The 16985-nt window shown below is 35.5% G+C and overlaps 1 protein-coding gene across 4 annotated transcripts in view; it reads right to left on the bottom strand.

Annotated features, from left to right (window-relative positions):
- Positions 1-16985, bottom strand: part of RPGRIP1L (RPGRIP1 like) — a 103306-nt gene that overhangs the window by 80253 nt on the left and 6068 nt on the right. For all 4 annotated transcript variants that reach the window (XM_082366610.1, XM_082366609.1, XM_082366611.1 and 1 more), the window contains exons 4-6: positions 11779-12077; positions 8420-8522; positions 6961-7104 (exon numbers count right to left, since the gene is read on the bottom strand). In XM_082366610.1, coding sequence (XP_082222736.1) covers positions 6961-7104; positions 8420-8522; positions 11779-12077 — 546 coding nt within the window. The remainder of the gene's footprint in view (positions 1-6960; positions 7105-8419; positions 8523-11778; positions 12078-16985) is intronic.

The raw sequence follows: 16985 nt of genomic DNA, 5'->3' as shown, positions 1-16985 counted from the left end.
TTACTATGATGGGATATTTTTGACGGCAACAACGCTGTTAAGTTGACAGTGCAGAGTCAATGACATAAAGTACATAAAAGTTAAAAGCAACATTGTGATGAATGTGGCCTGGTCTTCAGGAAGGTGTGCAATGAAAAATCATCTCAAACCTGCCAATCAACATTTTTACACAGATGAAATATGGTAAAACAACGAGGGTGTACGTGAGAGAGGAAAGAGGGAAGGAGCTGCCACAGAAAAGTGAGAAGGATGTTGGAGGCAAGAGGGAGCTAGAGTCATTGCTAAGTGGCCTGTCCTAGACCTCTCTGCATGTGAAGGAAGGCCTCAGGTTGGTTTCCTCTGAAGAAGAGACAGGGCTAATTTTATGAGCAATATTTTATGTGACCTCCACATAGTATTTTCCTGCCCTGTTCCATGCACTATGAAGGGAACATCAAATCTTCAGGATGATGACATTCGAACAGAAAGAACAATGGACAGTAAAAACATTCAGATGAACTCTGATGGTCATGTACCAATTCATACATGCTGCATTACACATGGTGAAATGATTTGCAAAGGGATATCAAGCATACTAATTAAGTGCTTTGTAAAAACAAATTTCTCATATTTTTCAACAAGGATTTTGAAAAAAACTATAAAAAATTAAGTTGGAAAATGTGGGTTTTTTTCTTTTTCTTTTTTTAACAGACATTATTTAGAATTATGCTCAAATCTTCTAAAACTATGAGAAGAGCTGTTGGCCCATCTCTAAGATTAAAAACAAACTGAAATAAATTAGATTTTATCTTGAAAAAAAGTAATCCAGCTCAAAAACCTATGTGCCAAGTTTCTCTCATATAATTTGAAACAGTCAAGCAATAAACTCTGAAAGAGGAATTTCTAATGGAAGCCTTGAAAACACTTGACTCCAGCTTTGCTACTGGGTGCCATAATAAATCCAGAAACTTAAAACCTCAGATATACTGGAGAAGGAAAAACTTTCAGTGGTGCTATGTAATGTATAGTCTAATAGGAAAGCTTAAGAAGCCAAAATCTTTGCTCCAGTGAAAGTTTCTAATACTTCATTTCCCAGGCACACAATTCCTCCCCGCCGCAACCCCCATCAACATTTCATTCTTTGCTGCAGTAAGGATTATGAATGCTAAAAAAAGCTTCTTGATTTTTTTGAGGCAAAAAATGTTGTAATATAGTACTTTAACACCATTTAGAAGGGAAGGTTTTAGAATACAAAAGGTAGGCTATGAGACTCTGGAAAGTTGTTAGGTAAGATATTTATGAGATAGAACGAAGAGGTTCTTTTTGAGTAACAGTTTTAGGGTGACTAAATTTGGGGGATAAGGTTGAAAACAATCTGAGGATTAAAAAAACTCTACAGTTGTGTTTTTTTTTTGCGGGGGGGAACAGTGGCAGACTCTCTAAGTATATCATTGAGAGAAGTGTAGGTCATTCATAGCTCTTATTAGGGATACACAGATAACAATAAGGTATCACTTATGAATAGAATTATATGAGGTTGCTAGTGAATTAAATGGAATAAGCTTCACTAAAATAGCCAAGCAAAGTCTATTTGAAAGGTAATGACCTTGCTCAAAACTGCTGCTTTAGTTCACAGATGAAAATAATGCTCCCTGATTTAAGATTGCATAAAGGAAAACGTTTGTATGTGTATGTTTATTTGCCTCTGGATTGTATCTTTCTTGTGGTGTTGGGTCAAAATATAAATCAGAACTCAATATTTTCTTATTCTTAAACACACACAAGGAATGGAGGGGGACAGTTATGTAGAGCTTTCTACGTGTACATAATCTCACTCTTCTGCAAACGGAGGGAGCACTCCCAAGGACCGGTTGGGGACAGGAGGAACCCAAATCCTGGCTCATCTTCTTCAGGGGCCATTTTGAAGGTCAAGTTTAATGGATTCTGACTAGTAATGGGAATTTGAGAATTACATTAAAAATATCAAAAAGCCCAATGAGAAATGTAGACTCACTGGCAAGTAAGCTGTAAAAGCGAACTAAAGGTTTTATATTGTTTTTACTTTTGGATAGAATTATAGCAAATCGGTGCAATAATACAGGCTATTTCACAATTATCAGAAGCAATGATTAGCATCATACAGGTCTTGGATGAAAAAAAAATACAAAATTTATTAAATTAATACATACTGCTTACTTAGGAGGCAAAACCTTTCAGAATCCCAAGGTCTCTGGGGATAAAAGCATCTGGTTTTAAAAGGTAGGGAACCACTTACTCATTTCAACCTCTTCATTTCACAGTTAAGGTAGCTAAATGAGGCTTAGAGAAGTAAAGAATCTGGCCAGAGTTCTTATGTGAGAGAGCCAGGTCTAAAGAGATAAATTCTTCCTACTCTTGTAAGTTGCTTCCTTCCTCTGAGATGTTCCTAAGTTTTAGCTTTCTCTCCACTCTCACATACACACTAATACACTAGTTACTATTAATTTTGATAATTTCTGTGGTTTAAATAAAGTGCTTGGGAAACATGCCAAGCAGCTATCACAAAAAAACTTAGATAACATTAATAATAAAAAACTTGGGGATAAAAGACATAGTATTTGAGTGTGATAACTTTTCATTAGGCAAATTCTAAGGTATTCAAAACAACAGTAGGAACTTGTTGGATATATTTTTAAAAAATGACAGATTACCTCCCTGTATAATAGTAATGTCTGCATGGTTATCCCTCGCCCCAGTTACCCTTCTATCCAAGAGCCAGATGTGCCCTCTAAATTAGGGGGCTGGGCAATCAGACAAATCCAAATTGAGGGGCATTCTGCAAACAACTCTCATCAATGGGCTGGAAAAGACTGCAGAACCACCCTAGAATAAGGGAAACCTAAAAGTCATGACAATTAAATACAATACATGACACTTGATTGGATATGGGATTAAAACAAAGGAAAACAAAACAGGGATTTCCTGGTGGCGCAGTGGTTGGGAATCCCCCTGCCAGTGCAGGGGACACAGGTTCGAGCACGTGCGGCGGAGCAACTAGGTCCGTGTGTCACAACTACTGAAGCCCGCGCACCTGGTGACCATGCTCCACAACGGGAGAGGCCACCGCGATGACAGGCCCGCGCACCGCAGAGAGGAGTGGCTCCCGCTTGCCGCAGCTAGAGAGAGCCTGTGCGCGGCAATGAAGACCCAACGTAGCTAAAAATAAATTAATTAAAAAAAAAAGAGAAACAAAACAAAAATAGCAATTAAAAAAACAGCTATAAAGGCCATTATTGGGACAATTGGGAAATTTTAATATGGACTGTGTATTTAGATGATGCTACTGGTGCATTCATTGTGAAATGTCCTGAATGTGTGACAGCTGTACTGTGGTTATGTAGGAAGATGTCCTTGTTCCTAGAAGGTGCTTAGAAATGGAGAGAGGGTGACATGATATATGCACCTAATGCTCAGAGGGAGAGAGGGAGAGAGGGAGAGAGGGGGAGGGAGGGGAATGGGCCTGTGCCTGAGTGGGCAGAATGCAGAACAGGCTGTGTCATTCACAAACATGCCAAGGGGTGAAAGGTATGTGTGTTCACACTACTATTCTTACAACTTTGCTGTAGGTTTGCCATTTTTCAAAATGAAAAGCTGGGGAAGAACTTTGAGTGCCAGGAAGTAATCCGCGTCTGTGCACAGCTGGAAAGATGGAGCCCCTAAAGCCAAGCTGCTTTGTATACTGTGCGGCTGCAAAAGGCCTCTGTGTTTTATGACTTGACAGTGTGCTGTCAACCAAAGGGAAGGGGGCAAGTCAGTGTCTGAAATATTTACGGGTTAAATTTCCTCCACTGGGACATTATGGCACTTACATGATTTCTAATTAAGAAGGTAAACACCCTAACATTTACTTAAAAAAACACTTAGTACAAACTAGTTACACATTTGGTAAGAGTATAAATATTTTTGGAGTTGAAAAAGTCAGTAAAAGGTAAAATCATCCTGATTTTAATGTTCATGTACATGTGTTCACTGGTTACTGCTTTGCAGTTAATTTAAGATGGCCTTCTTCATAAGCAGAAAATGTGCATTTTAATATTGTTTAAATTTTAATATGGATTTTTGTTCAAAACAACACAGACATTCAGGCTACTTGTAAATGATACAAGATTTTTTGCTAATGAGGCATTATGTAGAACATATGCAAAAATCACAACTCAGTCTTCCAAAATAGACCACAATAACAGGAAAAGACATGATTTTAATAAAAAAGAGCAGCACTGGGCTTTTACTTCAAAGCAATTAAGGGCTTTGGATAACCAAAAGTTTATGTCAAGCTGATGCCAAACCAAACTGGTCTATTAAACACATACTATGAAGAGTTTCTGTAATATTCTATGAAAAGGCTCTTTGCCATAAATATCAAGCACCGCACTCTGAAGATTACAACTACGTTAGGTTCATGTTTGAGAACAAGGGGTCCAACATTCAGATCAGACTTCTAGAATTTCAAATCTGAAATAATGTATCCATGAAAGAGAAGTTTAAATATGTTTTCCATTTTGTGATTTTTCTCTACAGTAAATTATACCAAGTTTTATATTCTCCCCAACATTTTTCAACAGTTTTCCATTAGTCTCAAAAAAATTTCTGTTACACATAAAATTTTGAGCTATGTGTAAACATATAAGAAAAAAAAAGACTTGAAGACCCTTATTTGAAGTCATTTCTTCAGTTTTCAACAACTGTATTTCAAGAAACAATATGTTATTCACCATAGGTACCCTTCCTTCTAAGCAAATAACCAATAATTTTCAATTTTATAAAATCTGTAAGGTAGGGTACAAATTGCTTTCATTCTTTGGCCTCTGCAACAAAAGCTTCTTTAACTGTAATACTCATTTTGTCTCTGCTTCTAATTCTTGATGTGACAAAAAATAGACTGCTATGGAGTGAATGACATAATCCCCTAAGGTTAGCCTTAGTTTAGTTTTTAAGGTAAACTCTTCTATGTGTATATGCTGATGTCTTCTGCTGAAAATACTTATACTAGAAAATATGCAGACCCATCTATGACTCTAGTTCTTCGGCTGTTCTAGTCCTAGGACTGAAGAACTTTTGGATTTCCCTTTCAATTAACACAACACTCTAGTTCTTAGATGATCATATGCCTTTGGAAGAAGGAACGGCCAACACAGGGTCGATCTTACTCTTTGGCAATTTAAGAAATATAACAGAGAAAGTAGTCTGATAACCTTGTACTCAGCTGTTGAGGAATGGGCTCCAAGCCTGGGCTTGGCCTAATGCAGAATTTTTATATTCAGATAATATTTTAAATACGGCTGTTGGCAATTTATTAAGGTCACCATATTCAGTGTTGGGGTCTTCAGCACTGTTCCTCACAAGGAACCATTTATTGGTTTTCCAAGAAGGCTAGGTCTATTCTTAGGGGGAACATGGATAACTCCTAGGTATTTAAAACCCTGGTTCAAAGCCAGGGTTCAAATTACATTCCCTATTACAAATATAATTCTAAAAAATATTCATTTTTCTTTTGCCCTGCACTTAGAAGGGTATATTAATGTCACAAAATATATAGAATTTCATTACAAAATTTAATTTTACACATAACTTTTTAGGAACACAAATTAGTAGAGATAATATTAACCTTTTAGATCTTTGAAATAAAAAGCTTTTCATATATTTTTAGCCCACTTTATTTTTTTAAAACAAGTCTTCTATTATGCATTTTAGCTTTTTCAAATATTACTATGTAAGGTTTGCTTGTGAAAGAAGAAGTAAACTCTGATTCTGAAATGAAAAAGTGGAAAATCATACTTGGTTTTTCTAAATGAGAACCTACTCACGTAAGTATGATATCACACTTGGTAAGGGAAAAACAAATAGAGGATCTAGGTCTGGTTTAAAAAAATATTAAGAGAGAAATAGAAGAGACATAAAAGATATAACAATCATATGCAATGTGTAGACCTCATTTGGATTCCAATTCAAACAGCAGGAAGTCACCATTACAGAAGTTTGAATATAAACTAGTTATTAGATGGTATAAAGGAATTGCTGTTAATTTTGTTAGGTGTGATAATGGCACGGTGATTACATTAAAAAAATTCCTTATCAGACAGTGATATATACTGAAGTATTTACAGGTGTGATGACATGATATTTGGCAGGGGCTAATTAATTAAAGAAAATGAAGGTGAAGGGATAGATGAAACAAGATTGGGTAGCATGTTGATAATTGTTAAAGTTGAGAGATGAGTACATGAGATTTCAATATACTACTCTCCGTACCTTTGAGCATGCTTGTTCCAAACAAAAAGAAAAGGGCCATAAAGGAAGAAAATAATTCAAGGAAGAATATGGTAAAAAGATAAAATCTTGTTGGAAGCACAACGTGGAAGCACAAAATGAGAGAAGAGATATTAGGAACCAACAAATGACAAAGGAGGACGGAAAAGAAAATACTATATATTATCAAACATCAAAAATGAAGAGGCAGCAAGGAGACTACTGAAGGGCCCCACTGTCACCCATAACAATCAGCAGAATTCGATGCAAACTTTGAATATTAGGAGAGGTAACATCTTTGTGGGATGAAAAAAATGGGGACTGTATTATGGAATGTACTACCTTTTAAGGTTGGGAAAAAAACTTAAATAAGGTTGGGCTTATTCACAAGGTATGCCAACAGCTGAGTCCCTGTCACACATATTTTTCTTGGTAGGTACAATCAAATGGTATCAGAACTTCCTACCGGCTTGGTAAATGAGCAGAGGAAACAAGATGAGGCAGAGTAGGTTAGGGAAAAATGCCCTTAGACTTGAGTTGTTGATAGCAGTTAGTAGGTCTAGAGCAGGCTTATATGAAGAATGTTAAGTAAAAACATGATTTTTAAATAGACTAGGCTTATCCTTCTGTGGCACATGATAAAGTATTTTAAACTAATTTTGACCTTATCAAAGTGATATTTCTGTTTTAACATACCTTTGATCTGTAGCCTGCTGTTCTCGAAGCTGAAGAAGAGATAACTCAATTTCATTTTCTTTTCTCCTCAACTGAGTTTTCAGGATCTCAGCCAAGTGCTCTAACTCTTCTATCTGGCCTCTCTGTGACTGAATAACATTTTCTCTGAAATAAAGAATCTTTACAAGAATTTGCAGCTTGAGGGCAAATCTGCAGTATATAAGAGCAGTACAAAGAAAGTGCTTCATAGTAAAGGGCAAGCAAAAGTTAAAAATTTTAGCTTAAGTGCCCCGGCACATAGTGAAATAGTAGCAGATTAAATGTGATGATTTGGAAGTACATATGGAAGAATTCAAGGTATTGCTTTATATAAGATAATGTCCTAGGCAACGGACTGGACTGTGGTTCAATTCAATGCAGTATTTATTGGTCACCTACTAAGTACTCTGTGATCTGGTCTTCTCCAGATAATTTATGTGCCTTTGTTCTTTCATATGCTCACCTGCTTATACCACCCAAATTAACACTTCATAGAGAGAAGGCAAGAAATTTGCAAAACATAACTTAGTGGTCTCTGGTTTATATTTTATCTCTACCATGTCTGGCAGCATCCCAGTGTACCGAGCCTCAGGACTGGTCTGAACCCTTGCTTTTCCACTGACTAACAGGAAACAAGGTTAGGTCTAGTCTTTTAGTTTTATTCTTTCACAGGCAATCATTACTGTAACTGGTATTTAAAATATTCAAAAGTAAAAATTTAAGCCAATATTATTCTTAAGCAGCTATCTAAAGTATGATACTCTTTGTCTCATGCTTTCTCTCCTCATTCAGAATTGTTACTTTTTGATGATCCAGGTGAAGGCCTTATCTTCACTTGTGTGACTTACAGACACTGAGATCACCATGAGGCTTTGATTAACTGGAAAAGTAAGCTAAACGTGGCAGAAGTAACTTTTTTGAAACCACAGTATGATGAAGAATGCGGTACCATAGAATCAGCATGAAACAAAATCTGAAATCCATATGTATTTGATAGCTCCAAACTTTTAAGCCACTCCCTCCAATTCTTTTTTCTTTTTTTAAACCACAGAAAGGCTAATTAATTCATGATCTAAAAAAACCCAAAAAACAAAAAAAAACTACCTGTAATTCTTCTGAGAATGAAAATGTTGCCTCTGAAGCTTATACTATTCTAAATGACTGGGCTTTACGCCATTCCATTGAGGGGGAAATTATAATAATAAAGAGGACTCTTCTCTAAACGCTTCCACTGAGGCAACTGGTTAAGTTTTTCATTTACCTCATTGTACTGGAAAGATGTTATATAATATCTGTTCTTACCTCACAGATCTAGCTGTATTTTAATGGAGCAAATTATTTGTACACAAACCAATTTTGTTTAAAATAAAGGCAAGGGAGGGATCAAAAAAGACATGATCAATATACAGTGTTCTAAAATGACCACAAAAAGAATACATACAAATTCCTTATTTCTCCTCTGGCTTCTTCGAGTAAACTGTTGCCATGTTTTGTAGGCATGGGTTGCAGAGTTTCCGCTACATCTGTATCTTGGAATTTAATACCTAAAAATAAATTAATAAGATTATTAATTAGCGAAGTTATTTAGAAAAGAAGGACCCTTGACTTGCTATCGTAAGGAAATATGCAATACAATAAAGTCTCTGAAGTACTGAGAGATAATGCGCTCCATAGTACAGAGAATCAGACATACATCGCCAAAGGAACTGTTAGATCTCAGCCACCAGTTGGCATTAAATAAAACACAGCAGTAAGTATTGCTCATTTAACAAATTCTACTATGGAAACCAAATTACCCAGAAATAGTTTTATTCAACTTAGATTTAGAACTTCCAAAGTAAATTCTGAAAGAACCAAAATTTTAACAGGTCTTTACAATATAAACTGAGGTATGAAGGAAAAAGTTTTCAAAACCGTGATTTTTTTTTTTTAGTATTTTTGATAAAGGTTTTTTGATTTTTAAATTACTCATTCACAACCCTTGACCTTACATTTTGAACCTTACCTTCATTTGTGTGATTCACAGATACCGTGAGCGTAAGTCAAAATGTTTCCTGTACTTTGATTTATTCTACCTCAGTAAGAAAATCCATATTTAAACAAAGGTAATTTGAGAAGAGATCATCAATAGGATTCCTTTAAATAAAACATTTTGCTGCTGCACTTAAATATAATTTTTCTTATAAAAATAATTAAATTTTTTGTAACTTACAATAATTTTGTAAATATTGTAAGTTACAATAATTTTTACAAGCCTGGCCCCATTGTTAAAAACGAGACATTCTTTTAATTATAGGAGTTACTTTACACTTATAGAATAATTAGGTTATTAGTTTTAGGTAAATGAAGTATGACAAATAATTTAGATTTTTAAAATGGAGAATAGTTCCAGACATAAAGGTACAGAAAAAACTCATTCTCCTTATAAAAGTTTACTTTTTAAAAATGAGAATTTTATTTAGGAAAAATGGAACTATCATTTGCTATTTCCAAAACTTTCAACATTTATTGCTGTAATCCAGAGTAAAGAATGGAACAGGCCCTGCCTAAAACATTACAATAGTTTACTGTGTTAAAATTTGCCAATTATATTATTTTGGCAGTAATACTAATTCTTAAGCTTTTCCTACATAAATCAAGGAAAAACTAAACATTACTACTAGAATTTAAAAAAAAAAACACTTATACTCAAAACATATCTTAAAACTTACAGTCTCATGGTGATTTTCCAATGGCTATGTTTAAAACGTACACACTTTATAATCTTTCTACTGGTTCTTCACAATAAGAATTGTTTCTACACTACATTGATCACACCTTAAGCCAGTACTTTCTATCCTTTATCCTGACAAGGTACAAATAGGAAACGATAATATTAGTACAGCAGCTTTGGGGGGTAAGACTGCTTGTGGCCCAAGAGGGTCAGGGTTCTTGCCCAGCCCCTCAGGCTGCAGTATTTCTGACAACTCTGGTCTAAGTCCCAGCCTCAAAGGCGGTCTTGAAGAATTTATTAAGGCTACTAAGGTAGCGATCTTGATAATGATGCCTCAGGTTTACACAGAAAGATAAAAGTTAGGAAAGTATTCATTACTATTTAATCCTTTGTGCAACTTCTATGTCCTAGATTCTGTACCAAACAATGAAAAAGTTCTGAATTACTAACAGTGTAAATATAAGGAGAAATTTAATCTATGTAAGTAACATTTTAAAGGCTCTTCTGTTCTGTGGCTCTTCTACAAGGAGAAACTTCCATCAAACTCTTCTATTTAAACAGCAATTCATAGCATTAGATTAGCTTGCCATGTTAATCTAATATTTGGGCATCGTTTTTATTTAGCATAAAAGACCTTGCAGACCACAGGGATCATCTTGCCCAACTGTAGTCACAGATGACAAAACTAAGGTTCAGAGAGGATAAATGACTATTTAAAGGTAAAATATATTGTTGTGGATCTACCATCTCCTGACCTTTCTTCTAATCTGGTGTTATCATTCCATTTTACAGATGTGGAAAATGAGGCTCTGGGAAGTCAAGTGCTCTCTTCCACACAAAATGTTAATTAGCGGCAGAATGTATTTTTGATTTATAATTCATTATGATTACTTTGGTTATATTCAAAGCCTACTGCCAATCTCACATAGCTAGGAGTAGCCAAGCTCTTTTATCCTGGAGCTGCCTCCTGCCTACCGTGGAGGCCTTACTGACTTCAAAGGAACTCTGTCTAGGGAACATATAGTGTTAACATTTTGGCTTGAAGAGAAAAATAGAACAAATTTTTCTCTTTTTCTGTTCAGATGGTGTTTTTTGTTCCCTCAATGAATTGAAAGTTTTACATGATTTTTTTATTTCCCTAAAAATGTTTGGTCTTTAAGTGGAGCACGTTCCAAGCAAAGATGAACTAGAACTAAAATTCTATTTCCTTCCCTAGTAGTTGAAATGAAAAAAGTATTCCTTAAAATATTTATTGACTTTTTGCTTCATTATAAATAAAGTTTGTCTGTGGGTGGAGGGAATTGGGAATTTTCAATAGAAATACTTAGGTTCTGTCTACAGTATTGAGTCTTCTATATTCAATTGAATTGCTTTGTAAGCTGGGTAGGTTTTAGGTGATTCATTTTCAAGATGAGAAAAGTGATTGACCAATGATCATTTTTTGAAGATGGAAGAGACCTTTATGGTTGCTTGCTCAAATCCTTTTATTTTATGTGTAAAGAAAACTCAAGTTCAGAATGATTAGAAGACTTGTCCAAGGTCACCAGACAGCAAGCAGAGGAGCAAGAACCCAACTTTTTAAACGCCTAGTTAAGTGCACACTCCACTGTCAAGCTGCCTCCACACCATGAGGAAGATTTAAACAATTCTGTAAAATTTATAGAAGGCCTTTGGACGAAGAACCTAAGTGTGATCCTTCAGAACAACAGTGTGACCATATGGGCAAATTAGTGGTTTCTCTATTTGCCTGAGTCAACGAGATTTCCATCCATAATATAAAAAAACCAACTCAAACTAAACTAAACCCATAATTTATGTAGTTTCATACATGCTTCTTTTATTAGTTAGGATGAATAGTTATGTTCAATGTTTCACTAGACAAATTTGAGCATGATCTAGTGATTCTTATATAAAATGATCTTCATGTTAATGTGATTTTATCAAAAAGTCAAAAAATGATTTCTCTCTTTCTAAAGACACTCAAAAACAAGAATAGTACAGAAATAAAACTCTGTGGGTATGTACGTATGTGTGTGTAAGACAAGTTATTAACTTAAATTTAGAATTTAACGTAAGCTTTAGTTTACCTTTCCTGGGGCATTCCTGTAAGCCTGCATATTCATTCACTTTTCTACGCCCAGTGTTAACGCGAGATTGCACATAACTGTATGGAGTTTGCCTGTGACCCTGGATCTGAAGTTGCTGTTTGGTTGAAATTAGTCTGTTTTTGAGGACTTCGTTTTGTCTTTCAAGCTCATGAACTTTCTCTTGCAGCCGCTCAATCATTTCTTCCATTTCCACATCTCTTCCCAGCCGCTTGGGGCCGCCACCAACCCGTTCATATCTTTTCTTGTCATTAACTAGCCGTATTAACTTGGTGGCCATTCTAGGGAAATAATAAAAAGATGAAAAGGAATGTGAGAAGTCAGCATAAAATGCATTCTGTTGAAAGGAACATAATCACTGTGAAGACTTCAGTGCAGAACCTGAATAATAAATTTCAGGTTTTGATGTAACTATTACTGCCTGTGAAGAATCCTTTGATGATAATTGAAACCACTGGGCAACAATCTGCTTTATAGCACTGACAAATAACAGTTTCCTAAGGCTTATCATTTAAGGTTAGTAAAGAGAGGACACATATTTACTCCATATGTTCCTCAAATGCAATTTTTAACGCATGACCTTATGTAGGAATGCTGTATGCACTTAAATGTAGCTACAGATTGTGGATATGGTGGGTTATATCTGCAAGCCACAGTAAGTTAAAACTTTTCAAAATTGTATTAAGACTATGCAGCATTTAGGTGATGTATTGTTTTCAGTTTCTCTAGGATTAAGACGTATTACAAATATAAAAATGTTAAAATGCATAGATACATACATATTAAAAGCCCAATGAAAAATTCAAAAGAAGCCCAAATGCACCATTAAATGTTGCTTAGTGCTCAAGAAACATGCCTGTTTAATGGTAGAACTTAATTAGGTACAGAATGTATTATTTCAATGGTACTTTTAAATTTAGACATACATTGTGCTTTTGACATCTCAGGAGTTTATACCTTTGATTCTTTTAAGTTTTGATAAAAACTGGTTAGACAGAACAAAAGACAGAAAGGGCACATGGGGGTGATGTAATATACACGTACGGAAAACATGCTTGACAGTGAATGGAAAAATCTTGGCAGTACAAGAAAGAAAAGGTGGCTTTGATGAGAGACACAAGTTCAAGACTTTACAAAATTGGTCGCACATCTTCAATAGCTGATTCTAGTTTATAGTGAATCTATTTTTATAAAGACCCAGACAGGAGATTGAAAATAAAAACACACTTCATTTTTCTTTAAACGGGGTTTTGCTTTATTTTAGCATGGTTATGGACAGAAGCTTTTACTTAGGAGAACAAAAGTGAAATAAAAAAACCCCTTAATAGCTTTGGGATGTCAAAGAACAACCTTTTTTTGCCCTAAGCAGAGTCCTCTGTAAAAGCAGTAGTAATACATGTCTATCTACACTTCTGGCTACTCGGTCTACAGCATGCGGCATCAGGGGAAAGCTATGCATAACATAATCAGTTAAGATTGTTTTCTTTTTCCCTTGAGGCACATCCATTAAACATGCTTTATAAGGGATATAGGATAATAAAAACCAAGATCCAAGAGTACCACAAACACCCTAGTAAAGTAATCAATGGATTAGTTCCTTTTCCACCTAATCCAGAGAAGGATATATCATTGAGGAATCTGGGCAGGTATCATAGCCCAACAGAGCCACACACTCTACCTAGCCCTTTAGGACCCTGAGCCCCACCAAATGGCTTATCCATAGAAAGATGGTAGCCATTTAAATGAGATGTCAACCTAAATATCTGAATCTTCTGTTACACAAAGACTTTCAAACAGATAGAGATTACATTCAAAAGAAAGACATAGATTTAAGCAAAGATCAATAAAACTAAAAGCTGGTTCTTTGAGAAGATAAACAAAATTGATAAACCATTAGCCAGACTCATCAAGAAGAAAAGGGAGAAGACTGAAATCAATAGAATTAGAAATGAAAAAGGAGAAGTAACAACTGACACTGCAGAAATATAAAGCATCATGAGAGATTACTACAAGTAACTATATGCCAATAAAATGGACAACCTGGAAGAAATGGACAAATTCTTAGAAAAGCAAAACCTTCTGCGACTGAACCAGGAAGAAACAGAAAATATAAACAGACAAATCACAAGCACTGAAATTGAGACTGTGATTAAAAATCTTCCAACAAACAAAAGCCCAGGACCAGATGGCTTCATAGGCGAATTCTATCAAACATTTAGAGAAGAGCTAACACCTACCCTTCTCAACTCTTCCAAAATATAGCAGAGGGAGGAACACTCCCACACTCATTCTACAAGGCCAGCTCCACCCTGATACCAAAACTAGACAAAGATGTCACAAAGAAAGAAAACTACAGGCCAATATCACTGATGAACATAGATGCAAAAATCCTCAACAAAATACTAGTAAACAGAATCCAACAGCACATTAAAAGGATCATACACCATGATCAAGTGGGGTTTATCCCAGGACTGCAAGGATTCTTCAAAATACGCAAATCAATCAATGTGATCAACCATATTAACAAATTAGAAGGAGAAAAACCATATGATCATCTCAATAGATGCAGAAAAAGCTTTTGACAAAATTCAACACCCGTTTATGATAAAAACCCTCCAGAAAACAGGCATAGAGGGAACTTTCCTCAACATAATAAAGGCCATATATGACAAACCCACAGCCAACATCGTTTTCAATGGTGAAAAACTGAAACCATTTCCTCTAAGATCAGGAACAAGGACAAGGTTGTCCACTCTCACCACTATTATTCAAGAAAGTCTTGGAAGTTTTAGCCACAGCAATCAGAGAAGAAAAAGAAATAAAAGGAATCCAAATCAGAAAAGAAGAAGTAAAACTGTCACTGTTTGCAGATGACATGATACTATACATAGAGAATCCTAAAGATGCCACTAGAAAACTACTAGAGCTAATCAATGAATCTGGTAAAGTAGCAGGATACAAAATTAACGCACAGAAATCTCTTGTATTCCTATATAGTAATGATGAAAAATCTGAAAGAGAAATTAAGGAGACACTCCCGTTTACCATTGCAACAAAAAGAATAAAATACCTAGGTATAAACCTACCTAAGGAGACAAAAGACCTGTATGCAGAAAATTATAAGACACTGATGAAAGAAATTAAAGATGATACAAACAGATGGAGAGATATACCATGTCCTTGGATTGGAAGAATCAACATTGTGAAAATGACTCTACTACCCAAAGCAATCTACAGATTCAGTGCAATCCCTATCAAACTACCAATGGCATTCTTCACAGAACTAGAACAAAAAAATTCACAATTTGTATGGAAACACAAAAGACCCCGAATAGCCAAAGCAATCTTGAGAAAGAAAAATGGAGGAGGAATCAGGCTCCTGGATTTCAGACTATACTACAAAGCTACAGTAATCAACATAGTATGGTACTGGCACAAAAACAGAAATATAGATCAATGGAACAGGATAGAAAGCCCAGAGATAAACCCACGCACATATGGTCACCTTATTTTTAATAAAGGAGGCAAGAATATACAATGGAGAAAAGACAGCCTCTTCTATAAGTGGTGCTGGGAAAACTGGACAGCTACATGTAAAAGAATGAAATTAGAACACTCCCTAACACCATACACAAAAATAAACTCAAAATGGATTAAAGACCTAAATGTAAGGCCAGACACTATAAAACTCTTAGAGGAAAACATAGGAAGGACACTCTATGACATCAATCACAGCAAGATCCTTTTTGACCCAGCTCCTAGAGAAATGGAAATAAAAACAAAAATAAACAAATGGGACCTAATGAAACTTAAAAACTTTTGCACAGCAAAGGAAAACATAAAAAAGACGAAAAGACAATCCTCAGAATGGGAGAAAATATTTGCAAATGAAGCAACTGACAAAGGATTAATCTCCAAAATTTACAAGCAGCTCAATATCAAAAAAACAAACAGCCCAATCCAAAAATGGGCAGAAGACCTAAATAGACATTTCTCCAAAGAAGATATACAGATTGCCAACAAACACATGAAAGGATGCTCAACATCACTAATCGTTAGAGAAATGCAAATCAAAACTACAATGAGGTATCACCTCACACAAGTCAGAATGGCCATCATCAAAAAATCTACAAACAATAAATGCTGGAGAGGGTGTGGAGGAAAGGGAACCTTCTTGCACTGTTGGTGGGAATGTAAATTGATACAGCCACTATGGAGAACAGCATGGAGGTTCCTTAAAAAACTAAAAACAGAACTACCATACGATCCAGCAATCCCACCATGGGCATATACCCTGAGAAAACCATAATTCAAAAATAGTCATGTACCACAATGTTCATTGCAGCACTATTTACAATAGCCAGGACATGGAAGCAACCTAAGTGTCCATTGACAGATGAATGGATAAAGAAGATGTGGCACATATATACAATGGAATATTACTCAGCCATAAAAAGAAATGAAATTGAGTTGTTTGTAGTGTGGTGGACGGACCTGTCTGTCATACAGAGTGAAGTAAGACAGAAAGGGAAAAACAAATACCATATGCTAACACATATATATGGAATCTAAAAAAAAAAAATGGTTGTGAAGAACCTAGGGGCAGGACAGGAATAAAGACGCAGAGGTAGAGAATGGACTTGAGGATATGGGGGAGGGGGAAGGGTAAGGTGGGATGAAGTGAGAGAGTGGCATGGACATATATACACTATCAAATGTAAAATAGATAGCTAGTGGGAAGCAGCCACATAGCACAGGGAGATCAGCTCGGTGCTTTGTGACCACCTAGAGGGGTGGGATAGGGAGGGTGGGAGGGAGATGCAAGAGGGAGGAGATATGGGGATATATGTATATGTATAGCTGATTCATTTTGTTATACAGTAGAAACTAACACAGCATTGTAAAGCAATTATACTCCAATAAAGATGTTAAAAAATAAAAGTTTGAAGCAAAAAAAAAAAAGACAGATTTAATGTGAAAAAGCAGTCATCATCTAGAGAAAAACAAACAACTCCAATTTTTAAGGCAAGAAGGGCACATCCATAGACAGCCTTAAAATTCCTTCAAAGATATGCAAGTAAACTTTGCCAAGAAAGGTAAGATTGCATCTTTTTGTCCGTTAATAGCAATAATTTTCATTTGATTATTTTATATTAATGAAATAAGTGATCGGGTAAAGTTTGAGTACT

Source organism: Balaenoptera borealis, assembly GCF_965194805.1.
Source record: "Balaenoptera borealis genome assembly, chromosome: 19".
NCBI classification, from domain to species: domain Eukaryota; kingdom Metazoa; phylum Chordata; class Mammalia; order Artiodactyla; family Balaenopteridae; genus Balaenoptera; species Balaenoptera borealis.
Note: the sequence above shows the minus strand (reverse complement) of the source record. Positions and strands in the feature narration are given on the sequence as shown.